Genomic DNA, 10,952 nt, shown 5'->3' with positions numbered 1-10,952 from the left:
ATGGAGCCTTTCTCTGACTCAGAGTAGAATTGAATGTCAGAGTGGTGGTTCATTCAGAGGGGTCAGTGTTACTCCAAAGTGAACTCCCAGAGTTCATGGACATGAACAAGAATGTATTCAGACACAGGACTAAACAGATAAGAATCCCGATATCAGAAACAGACGGTCAGAGAATTTCTAACACCTGACACCAAGAGCAACACTAAAATCAAAGCAACTTGCCTTTTTCATCTGACCTGTGAAAGAAAACAATCATATTTCCATAATTTTTGTTCAGTGACCCACAACTCTAGTCCAATTTTTGTGGTTTTTATTCTTTGTAATGCTCTTATTTTTCTGGTACTTTATGTCTTTAATATTACACATTTTAATGGTTCACCTTCACAGTTAAACTCCTTGTAATTTTGATCAGAAATGTGTTACATAGGCCTAAATCATTATCTTTATAGTAGTACTATACTAATAATGGGCTACTTCATTGATACAGCAGTAAGTAGCTGGTGTTATCTTGCTTTAAGCAGTGGTAGAAGAAATCTTAGATAGAGGGATAGTTAGGCATTTCTGAAAGCCTATTCACCCATTTTAGTGGAGAGTTAGATAAAAAGATTTATACAAATTTCATATGTGCAAGCTTAATATGAAGATAACGTCCTAGCCTCTTTCTCACTAATGGACACATTGTCTTGTTGGCAAGATTTGCATAAAACTCAAGTGTAAAAACAAGAAGCTGTGGTTTAACAGGGTGTAATGTGTGGGGCAATTTCTTGGCAGAGCACAAAGCTTGTTGCTGGCAGCAGCCTTATGTTTACTATACAAACATGAGAGTGGCACCAAGAAAATAAATTAGCATATATTCTAAAATGTCAAACTGGTCCTTTGAAGACATAAACATGCAGACTCAGGTCACTATGTCACCACAACTTAGTGAGCTTTAGAGGTGTTAGTAGGCAAATTATGTTACCCTTAGAATGGTCCGGGCTATCTATTTTCTTCTCTTTCAAGTCTTCATGCTAGGCTAAGCTAACTGGCTGCCTGCTTCATGTTTAACGTACAAACATGACAGTGGTAGCGTATCAGGAAAGCAAATTAGCATATTCTGCTCTTTCAAAGTAGTACACAAGCAGACCCCAGTAACCACAACTTGTTCTTACATCTCAGTTTTTGCTTGAAATAATCGGACAAGCTCTAACATGTTAATTAGTGAGCTTTAGATCCAAGATGGCGCCCACTGTGGCAGACGCCTTTGCTAGCTCCACTCTTGTGTTTTATGAACTGCCTTGCACACGGTTCATATTCAGGATGTGTTTTATCTTATCTTTATGTTATTGTACATTTTTGAAAGTATTTTTTTATTTATTTCTAAACCTTGATTTGTGTTTTTACCATCAAATGGCATTAAAAATAGTGTTTCTTTACTGTGCATATGAGAGCGGTATCAAGCCATGCACTTAGTTACATGCCACTACTGATTTTAATGCCAGTGTTTTCTTCTGAGGACGACGGGGATGTAATCAGAAGTGTTGATTCCTGACTATGTGTTGTTTTTTTAGTAGGAATAAGACTTTTATAAAATGATTAGAAGTCCATTTGACATTTGTTGCATGGAAAGAAAAAAAATCAGCATTAGTCTATCTGTTAACTCTATCGTCAACCACTGAAAAAAAGGAACTACGATCTTCTGCTTTTTCTGTTCAAGCGAGATAGATAATATCCCTCACTGTCACTCTCAGTGCAGATGTTCTCACTGTTAGATAAGAGAAGTCAAAGTCACTCCTTTGGACGGCTTTCTTGCAGCCGCTCAAGCTCTGTTTTCTGTAGAACTGATTTCACAATGATGAGAAGCAACTGCCCAGTCATCCTACAGCAGCAGTGGTCAGCGCCTAAAAAGGGTTCACACTGGGGGCGTAATGGGTGTGGTGGGCGTATGGAGGGCTAATGCAGGTAGCACATATGTCAACACTACATAATGTTTCCTGAGCCGATTTTGCACTTTCCTATTCTAGATTTGATATAATTCACAAGGAGACCAATAAGTTCTCATTTTGCGTACAGCCGACTCATGTTTTCATGCGAAAGGTCACAAAACTGTATTGAAAGATGACTCTGAGGTTGCAGTGGGCTAGAAATGACTTGCAGAAAGTCACACATCAACAAATGTGTTCACAGGCACATTACAGATAAGAAGACTGCCCTGCGTTAACAAGCAACAAGCTCTTGTCTTTCCTGCCTCTTTTTCTCACTGCTGTGTGCACTTATTTTATTTGCATACTCAGACATTTTAAAGATCAAGAAACATTACAGCTGAAGGATTGATCGACACTGATATGGATACACAGTACGATTAAAAATACCTTTGTCCCTCATGATGTACAGTAACACACGCTGAGTACTCAGCAAAACCAAATCAGTTCTGCAGAAACTTCAGTTCTGCTAACTTTAACACTAGACAGAATATTTTAAGAACAGCAGAGATGGTGCTGCGATGAAGTTTGTGTGTGAAAGCCCAGCCTGCACTTTTCTTCACCCAATGTGTGACCAGTTTTTTTACACCTCACGCAGAAACAGACGGACTGTTTTTTTGCGTGCAAACATACGTTCCAAAGAGGATTCGAAATTTTAGAGCATCAGCTGAAAAACACTTGTAGCAGAGCAGCAATGGGGGAGAGGTGCACACGGACACACAAATAAACTGCAGTTATTTAGGCCTGCTGAACTCTGACCTTTCAAACTGCCACCTCGCCTCCCCCAGACATGCACAGAGACACAATGACCAGGAAGCACCGAGCAGGTTTCTTCACATCCACGCACCAACGTCCCTGATGAGAATCTTAGCATTCAGGAGGGAAATTTACAACCAGAAATGGGTTGGTTGCAAACAAGGGGAGCTGCTGATCACAGTGATGGATGAGGGAGGTGATTTGTGGAGTGTTTAAAGCATAAATCCAAGCATCTGTTTGGTGCTCCTTCTGTTTTTTCACACTTTTTCAAGAGTTTTTTTCTTAGAAACTGAAGCCATGTTGACCCTCTTCAGGCTACGTGATCATGCAACAATAGACAGATCATCCTGTAAACCTTAAATCAAATCCATGTTCAGTAAGAGAGACATAAACGCCTCTACTGCTGCAGGACGACAAGATTTAATAAAGTGAGCGAAAGCGAGATTAGAACAAGACGTTTGTGGACCCCATGTGTGAAAGAAGAACTGTCTTGCGGTCAGCAGCCTTCAGTAAATCATTCATTGTGTTCACACTCAGCCCCTATCTGGTGGCTGCAGTTCGGGGCAGCTGAGAGCTCGACGAGATTCAGAGGGCCACTCCTGCGTGCAGTTGAACCCGAGGAAAAGGACCGAAATCAGATTGTAGCTGGAGGGGAAGGGACGGAGATAGTTAAAAGGAGAGGGAGGGGGCTGTCAGGCTGTGGTTAGGGCTCTGGAGCCAAAGGAACCTGTGAGGAGATGAGATAGCATGATGTGGTTTTCATTGAGATGCCACCACAGAGTGGAGGTGAGGAGGTGAACGCTCTGACTGAGGCCCTGGGACTAAACAGAGACATGAACCAGTGAAAGTCAGTTTGGCCACAATAAGCTATTATGGCATGAATCCATTAAATACAGTATATTGAGTAGTAAAAAAAAAAAAAAAAAAAGAAAACATCAGAAAAGCTCACTTAAGTGTGAATTTCTGTAGCTATAAATCTGCATAAAAGTTGACTGAACAACTTTTTACACTTTAGTTTTACATTCAAGAAAAAAGAATCTGCATAAATTTCAATGTCAACACTTTGATTTAGCAGACATTAGCTAGGAATTGCTATGAAATGAACATTACGGGATGAGCCATGGCTTAATAACTTTATGTTGTTTGTGTTGTGAGCCATGCAGTTATGAATTGATAGGAGCTATTGCAACCATGTGGTACTTGACTTCTCCTCCTGTCTGTTTAAGCTACATGTGATAATCTGTTGGTGTCGTTGCTTGTAAAGGTTGGAGACTTGCCAGTTAAACATCAGTTTGCTGCAAACATCCATGTCCCCCCAGGAAGGTGCACTGGGAAACATTTATCGGAAGCCATGAAATACCGATTCGGAAATCTCGACGTCCGAATTATGATGGTTTGCAAGTTCAGCCCAGGTTAGCCATCTGCTAACTTCAATAGGGATAAAATGATTTACAGGAGACATATTCTGCTCATTTTCAGGTTCATCATTTTATTTTGTGTTACTTCTAGAATGTGTTTACATGTTTTAATGCTCAAAAACACATCGTTTTTTGTATATTGTCTTAACATGGTGACATAGTGATGTCACAAAGTCACAGAATTAAAGGCGGAGCTACTGATGAGGTGTTTCAGGAGCAGTGTTTTCTGTAGGAGAGAGGAGCTCCCGTTGGCTGTGGGCTTCTTAACTTTCACCACCTTTTACATGCACAAGAACAGACTTTTCAAATGTTATCAAACCAAGTTGATCAAATTGTGATAGTGAAACGGGTAATTTTGCAAAATTTGATGTTTAAAAAATGTATCAACCAGTTTTACAGTAGCTTCTCTCACAATGGAAGCTTATGGAAAAACGTGTTTCTGGGCCCCTGTGCATCAGGTGACGTTGTAATTGGACTGTTTGGCCACTATATCAAATTGGCTTGGCCTGCCACACTTCCTTTGGGCTAGTTCACTGATTTGACAATTTTGTGTTACTGTTGGCATTAATCATTATCCCCTTCTTGTCAATTGAAGTAACAGTCGACAGTGTTTAGCTCGATTGAAAGTTTTGCTTTAAACTGAATTACGGTGCATCATAATCAAGCCGCTGTGTTGACAAGCTGCCGTGCTCTCTGCTTCTCTTGTCAACATTCACACACATGTGGTATAAAAGCCTCAGATATATTTAAAACTGCAAGGGGTCCCCACAGTCTCTCTCTATCCTCGCAAAGGGCCACTTTGTGGCCCTGAAGCTGAGCTTGAGAAAATAACCTCATGGCTCACCAGCACAAGTCTTTATTTAACCTCGGCGACTGTGATCCGAACCTTTGACAAGTAGATGACTGCTGCTGTGAAAAGCAAAGCAAAAGTGCAAGAACAAACCCCCCCACCCAACCCCACCACCTCACAAACTCACTTCCACCTCCTCCTCCTCCTCCTCCTCCTCCTCCTCTGTGATCACTGCGATCACTTGGCTTCTATTTCAATCACATACTTTCTGTAAGAGTTAAAGAGTGAGAATCAAGGCCTGTGGGGGGAAGAGGTGGTGGTGTGAGCGTGTGTGTGTGTGTGTGTGTGTGTGTGTGTGTGTGTGGGGGGGGGGGGGGGGGGGGGTGTACAGAGACAAAAGGAGGCTGTAGCAACACACTGATAGCGTCTTCTCGACTGCGTCTGGTTTCCTGTTCTGAGTCAGTGTGTAACCCTGAGTTTGAACGTTGTCACATCAACTCTGTCCATCTCTGCCTCTCTCTCACTTTAGTTGTTTAAACTGATGAGAATAATCAGAATGCTGTCGGCGTCGATCAGCAGCTCAAGTCCAACAACGACTGAACTGAAAGCATTTACATTTGGTTGAATGTGCTTCGTGATCTGGTAGAGCGACCGTGCTCTATAGAGATGAATGCTGAATTTGGTCAAGTTGCACATCCATGCTGTTTGTTTCCAAACACACATTTTGATTTAAAGGAGCACTGTGTAGTTTTGGGGAATTTTAATCAGAAGAGAAAGACCTTAATCGACTGAGTTTTGTTTATATGACTGAACACACTAAATCACTAACAGAAAACACTAACAGACTCTTTGTTTTCATGACTGAATAAACAAACTGACCTTAAAGGACAACACAATTTCATACTGTTTTACTTTGTTTATCTGTGGCGGACCCTGCCACCTCTCAAGCTTCAGACAGTGTTCTGGGAACAGCTTAAAAAATACATATTACAATAAATATTTCTGGGTTTGTTGTGTTACCTCATTAATACTGTAAATATATATATATTAAAGTATTCTCCTTTATCAAAACGTCACTTTAAACTCTGAGGGTTTTTTTGCTCTTTCATGTCCTAAATTCTGTCAATTTTACTGGCACTGATGCCTGATGTGTTATCTTTGATCACACTATGTGAGAACGTGTTGCTGTCTTCTGATTTGGTGGGAGAAAAAGTGAGAAATGGTGTTTAGAAACTCCAGCGTTGTCCATTTAAATGGACTGAAGTCTCTTTTGAAAACTTTTCATCAAGTTAAATATTTAAAAAAATCAGCACAAGAGGAAATAAAAGTTAAGCGCGCGATATGAATCAGCAAAACAGCATCAACCCTGTGAGCGAAACGTGGCTTTAAGTCAAATGAGTAACAAAGATGTTTCGTCTTGTATAAATAATTCCAGAAATGTAGAGAAAATCTTGCTTTAAGTGAGAATACAAGGCTGTAAGAATGAAAGGCGTGAAAGGCAGCATCAGTCATCTCCATTCCTGCACTGTGCCCCCAAATTAAAAAATAGGCCTTTATCAAAACATGAATCAGTGTTTTTGTTTGACTGTCACGCCTGACGAACATGAACATGTTCTGTGTGAATGTGGGAGGGAGGGGAGGAAAGAGAGAGCGTGTGCATGTGAAGCTCTGTGGTGTGTGTCTCTGTCTGCAGCCTGTGACTGATACTCTGATGTTCAGACCGAACGTGGACAGAGTTCACGAGAGTGTGTGTCCTCAGAGCTGCTGGGATATTGTGTGAGTATGCCACATGTGTTTCAGCGTCGCGCCTCGGCTATCTGCGCTTTGCTTGAAGGTCTCTTAACTTGTCGCAGCTGCATCAAACAAACTCAGTTCCCAGCTCGGGCAAAACAAAAAAAAAGAAAGAAAAAAAAGTAGATAGCGCTTTGCTTTGGTCCGACCTTGAACAAATCTTTTACTATGATTTGAGCTTGACAGATTTCACTTTTATTGCTGATTTAATTTATCTAAAATGTTGTTTGTTTGTTTTTGGGTTTTTTTAAATCTCCCATCCTGCGTTTCTCTCAGTGTGTAGGCTAATTGGGCTCGTGTATGGGCCGGGAGGGGGCTTTAATGATGTAAAACAATAAGGCTGAAGTCAGTGCGGGTAAGCTGAAGCAGTGTAACTGTAAAGGGATACTCCGGCTCCCCACCGGCAGGCTGTTGTGCGGAGCGGCCGCGCACGTCTCATTAACAGGATCACTTTACAACCAGTCAAACAAATGGGTCATTATTCATCACGGGCTGCTCCGGCCGCGTCGACCCGATCCACAAACACACATCTAACACTCAAACGATATATATATGTTTTGGAGACATCTGGCTTGACGAGGCAATAATGTTGAGTTAATTTGGAGTTCAGTCTTTTGATATAAATCCGATCCGTTGTCAGAGACGGGCGAGACGCACGAATCCAATCTCGGTTTGGAATTTGTTGTAATATCTTCAGACGTTTTAAACAGCTTTTCTAACAGTGGACACCAGCTGGGATCCATTGTATGTGTCTGCACACACACACACACATCGTTTCAGGAATCATTTCAGCTTTGTTAGTTTAAAAATGTGTGCAAATAAAAATAAGAAATAAGATTAAAGTCAAACTCTACAGGTCAACACGTCACAACTGCATCTATTAGACACACAATATCTCCTCTCCAGTCCTATATCCTCTGGGGTGGGGGGGGGCAAGGTGGTCCCGCTCCTGGCCAGCTGCCAAGCGACACCTGGTAAACGATACCTGCCCTCTGCGCATGCGTAATAGCCTGCCAAAAATCCCAACGCCGTCTCCTCTGTCAACCAATAGTGTTCCAATCTGTCCAGAGATAAAGTCAGAGCTGCGTGCAGAGGAGAGAAGTGAAGTGGAGGATTTCAGAGCCGAACGAGAGCAATAAAGACACCATGCCGAGGTCTTTCCTGGTGAAGAGTAAACGGGCCCACAGCTACCACCAGCCCCGCTACCTGGACAATGGATACGGCAGACTGGACACTATTCTGGCTCACGTGTGCGCAGGTAGGTTCATTTGTGCGTAATTACGCACGAAAATGGTTCAAAGCGGGTTGTAAACACGGACATTTATTCACATCTGATTTTCCCTAAATAAGGTAGATTTACTCTATCTACAAGCAGACACCTGTTGAATTCGACATTCATTTAATTTAATTTCTCTGTTGTCATCAGAGACAAAATCTCAGGCGGAGTTTGAGTCCACCTTGGAGCCGCAGGAGGATGTAAACGCCGGCGCTGACAGGCTGTCCCCCGGGTCCAGGCTGCTTTCCCCGGGGTCGCTGTCCTCCAGCTCCCCGCTGAGCTGCGGAGGCAGCGTGTGTGAGCGGTCCTCTGACTGTGATTTCTGGCGTCCCCCGTCTCCCTCCTCCTCACCAGGTCTGTTCGGATATATTTTCATCAAGAGTTGTTTGCAGAAGTGACACACGGCTATAAAAGATACTGCGCAGTTGTGTGTGTGTGTTAGGCCTATGTGTGAGCTGTGAGGTTGCCATTATTATTAGACCAGCGAGCTGATGTAAACTTCAAATTTTGGTTTCCATCATACTGTTACAGTCTGGTCATAAAGCAGAACAAAGATGAAGCTTTTTCTTTTTTTTTGACGATTTGGGAGAACAAATAAGGGGATTCTGGAATAGGCCATGGTGTGTATATGCATTATTATTAAATGCATTTAATTATTGATTTCTTTAAAAATATGAGATCAGATATTATGTCAGTCATCAGTCATTGCTCTTCTTCCACACAAATGTATTTGATTTGTGCAAGGTGCAACATTTTGGCGCATTGAGTTTTTCAGTTAGCCTATTTATTAGACACTAAAATCACTATTACGCATGTGCATTAAGGCCCAAAGCAATTTCCAAAATAGTAAAAATTTTACGCCGCTCCATAAACTACAGATCGCCCTCACACCCACGCTCACTAAAACCAAAAATCAACTTCCAGATTCGGAGAAATGCTCCACTCCGGCAGCGGAGGATGCCCACCACTTCAACATCCCGCTCTTCCCTTACTCCTGGACGGCCTACTCCGGCTCGGAGCTGAGGCATCTGGCCCAGGGCCCGTATCCTCACCAGCTCCAGGGCCACAGGGAGCCTCACTCACCCGTCAGCATCTACGGCGCAGAGGACAGCGGCGCCGAGCCTCTTTACGCACAGCGGGGCCCGGCGTCCGGATGCTACCAGGACTTTTCTGCAGCGACCCGTCAGATCTGCAGGATGCGGGACGGAGACGAGCTGTACCTGGATGTGAAGCAGAACCCCCGCGGGGCGGAAATCAAGTCTGAAAGTGACTTCATGTGCTCTAACCTCGAGTCGAGTGGATCGTATAAGTGCATTAAATGTTGCAAGGTAAGTTGACTGGGCAAAACAAAAACAGTTTTGAGATGTAAGAGATGTCACCGAATGATTTTAATGATTTTGTTTATTGGAGAAGTTTCATTTTAATGTCGTTTCAATCGGAATATTTGCGGATTATTGTTTTTCAAATAAGAATATATTTTCCCCCAAATTTTGAGCTACATTTTGAAGTAAAAATTTCATCCATTTATTTCTCCAAAGGTGTTCTCCACACCTCACGGGTTGGAGGTCCATGTGCGGCGATCGCACAGCGGGACGCGGCCGTTTGAGTGCGGGATCTGCGGGAAAACCTTCGGACACGCAGTGAGCCTGGATCAGCACAGAGCGGTCCACTCACAGGTAGGCCTCTAAACTGGAATCGAGTCTAGACATCTAAAGGCCCCCGGAAACCGTCTGAGATTTTAGGCCTGCTGTATTTCTGCACTTCAGTCTAATGTTTCGAGGCCTCCCACGATGACACTTCACATATCTTACAGGAGAGGAGCTTCAGCTGTAAAATCTGCGGCAAAAGCTTCAAGCGCTCCTCCACGCTGTCCACGCACCTGCTCATCCACTCGGACACGCGGCCCTACCCGTGCCAGTACTGCGGGAAGAGGTTCCACCAAAAGTCAGACATGAAGAAACACACGTTCATCCACACAGGTGAGACACAAAGTGCAAAAAAAAAAAAAAAAAAAAAGTCCAACGCGCCACCGTGCGTAAAAATGGCTCCGCGCTGACATTCTGTGATCTCTTTCCTGCCACAGGTGAGAAGCCGCACAAGTGCCAGGTGTGCGGGAAGGCCTTCAGTCAGAGCTCCAACCTCATCACGCATAGCAGGAAACACACGGGCTTCAAACCGTTCGGCTGTGACCTCTGCGGGAAAGGCTTCCAGAGGAAAGTGGACCTGCGGAGGCACAAGGAGACGCAGCACGGACACAAATGAGCTGATCTCGATGCTTCAGCGTGAAATCCTGCACTTTTTCTTTAATTTATGTACTGAACACATGGATGCTGGTGTTTATTTGTATTGTTATTTGTTGCATTGGCCTTTAATCGTCTTGTTGAATGTAGTTCATTATTTAGCCTCAGACTTTCTGGTTGATTTTATGATAATAAACATTTATTTATGAAGTGTGTTTTTACATGATTATTAAAATTTTTAAAAAAAAGCACAAACGATGTGATCTTTGGTTTCCACAGCTACTTGTTCATGTTAACTGAGACAATTCCGCCATCACCACAGTAGAAATCCTGCTTTTTTTAAATTCAGTGATTTTATTATTTAGTAAGGGATTAAACATTAACTTTAGCAGCTCAGTTGTCAGGTTTTTGTTTTTTTTCCCAGTTATGAATTTACAGGCCTTTGATTTCACTCTCTCTACATTGTACTTGTATCTAAATCATAAGAAACATCATCATTATGTTGATTATTGAGCATTTAATCAATATTAACAGATTTAAAAACAGAATAATCTTTTCTTTTTTTAAAAAAAAAATCCTCCACTGTTTGTTGGTACGTTGTGAAAAACGAGAAGCTGTGTTGAGCCACGTAGGCCCATCAATCACATCCCCAATCTGCATGACAGCTCCGACTTATATCTCCACTATTAAATAGGAAAACGTTTTGTTGCGTGCGCCACC

General features: G+C 42.6%; 1 protein-coding gene across 2 annotated transcripts; it reads left to right on the top strand.

The window, feature by feature from the left end:
• The first annotated feature begins 6,608 nt into the window (after positions 1 to 6,608).
• gfi1aa (growth factor independent 1A transcription repressor a) lies at positions 6,609 to 10,472 on the top strand. 2 transcript variants are annotated; one of them, XM_030402983.1, is made up of 7 exons: positions 6,609 to 6,701; positions 7,785 to 7,974; positions 8,143 to 8,346; positions 8,917 to 9,320; positions 9,531 to 9,668; positions 9,806 to 9,971; positions 10,076 to 10,472. In XM_030402983.1, exons 2-7 carry the CDS (start codon positions 7,863 to 7,865, stop codon positions 10,252 to 10,254), a joined length of 1,203 nt encoding a protein of 400 aa, XP_030258843.1. In that variant the 5' UTR covers positions 6,609 to 6,701; positions 7,785 to 7,862; the 3' UTR covers positions 10,255 to 10,472. The 2 variants fall into 2 exon arrangements, with proteins under 2 accessions (XP_030258843.1, XP_030258844.1); XM_030402984.1 differs by having other exon boundaries at positions 6,619 to 6,701; positions 7,768 to 7,974.
• The last annotated feature ends 480 nt before the right edge of the window (positions 10,473 to 10,952 follow it).

This window comes from Sparus aurata, chromosome 21 (genome assembly GCF_900880675.1).
Source record: "Sparus aurata chromosome 21, fSpaAur1.1, whole genome shotgun sequence".
Lineage (NCBI taxonomy): Eukaryota > Metazoa > Chordata > Actinopteri > Spariformes > Sparidae > Sparus > Sparus aurata.
Note: the sequence above shows the minus strand (reverse complement) of the source record. Positions and strands in the feature narration are given on the sequence as shown.

What these genes read in the sequence shown, in the direction of transcription:
- gfi1aa (XM_030402983.1), top strand. Translation starts at nt 7,863, where the DNA reads ATGCCGAGGTCTTTCCTGGTGAAGAGTAAACGGGCCCACAGCTACCAC. An exon ending in TCTGGCTCACGTGTGCGCAG is followed by an intron (nt 7,975 to 8,142) that starts GTAGGTTCATTT and finishes TGTTGTCATCAG; the next exon opens with AGACAAAATCTCAGGCGGAG. An exon ending in AGTGCATTAAATGTTGCAAG is followed by an intron (nt 9,321 to 9,530) that starts GTAAGTTGACTG and finishes ATTTCTCCAAAG; the next exon opens with GTGTTCTCCACACCTCACGG.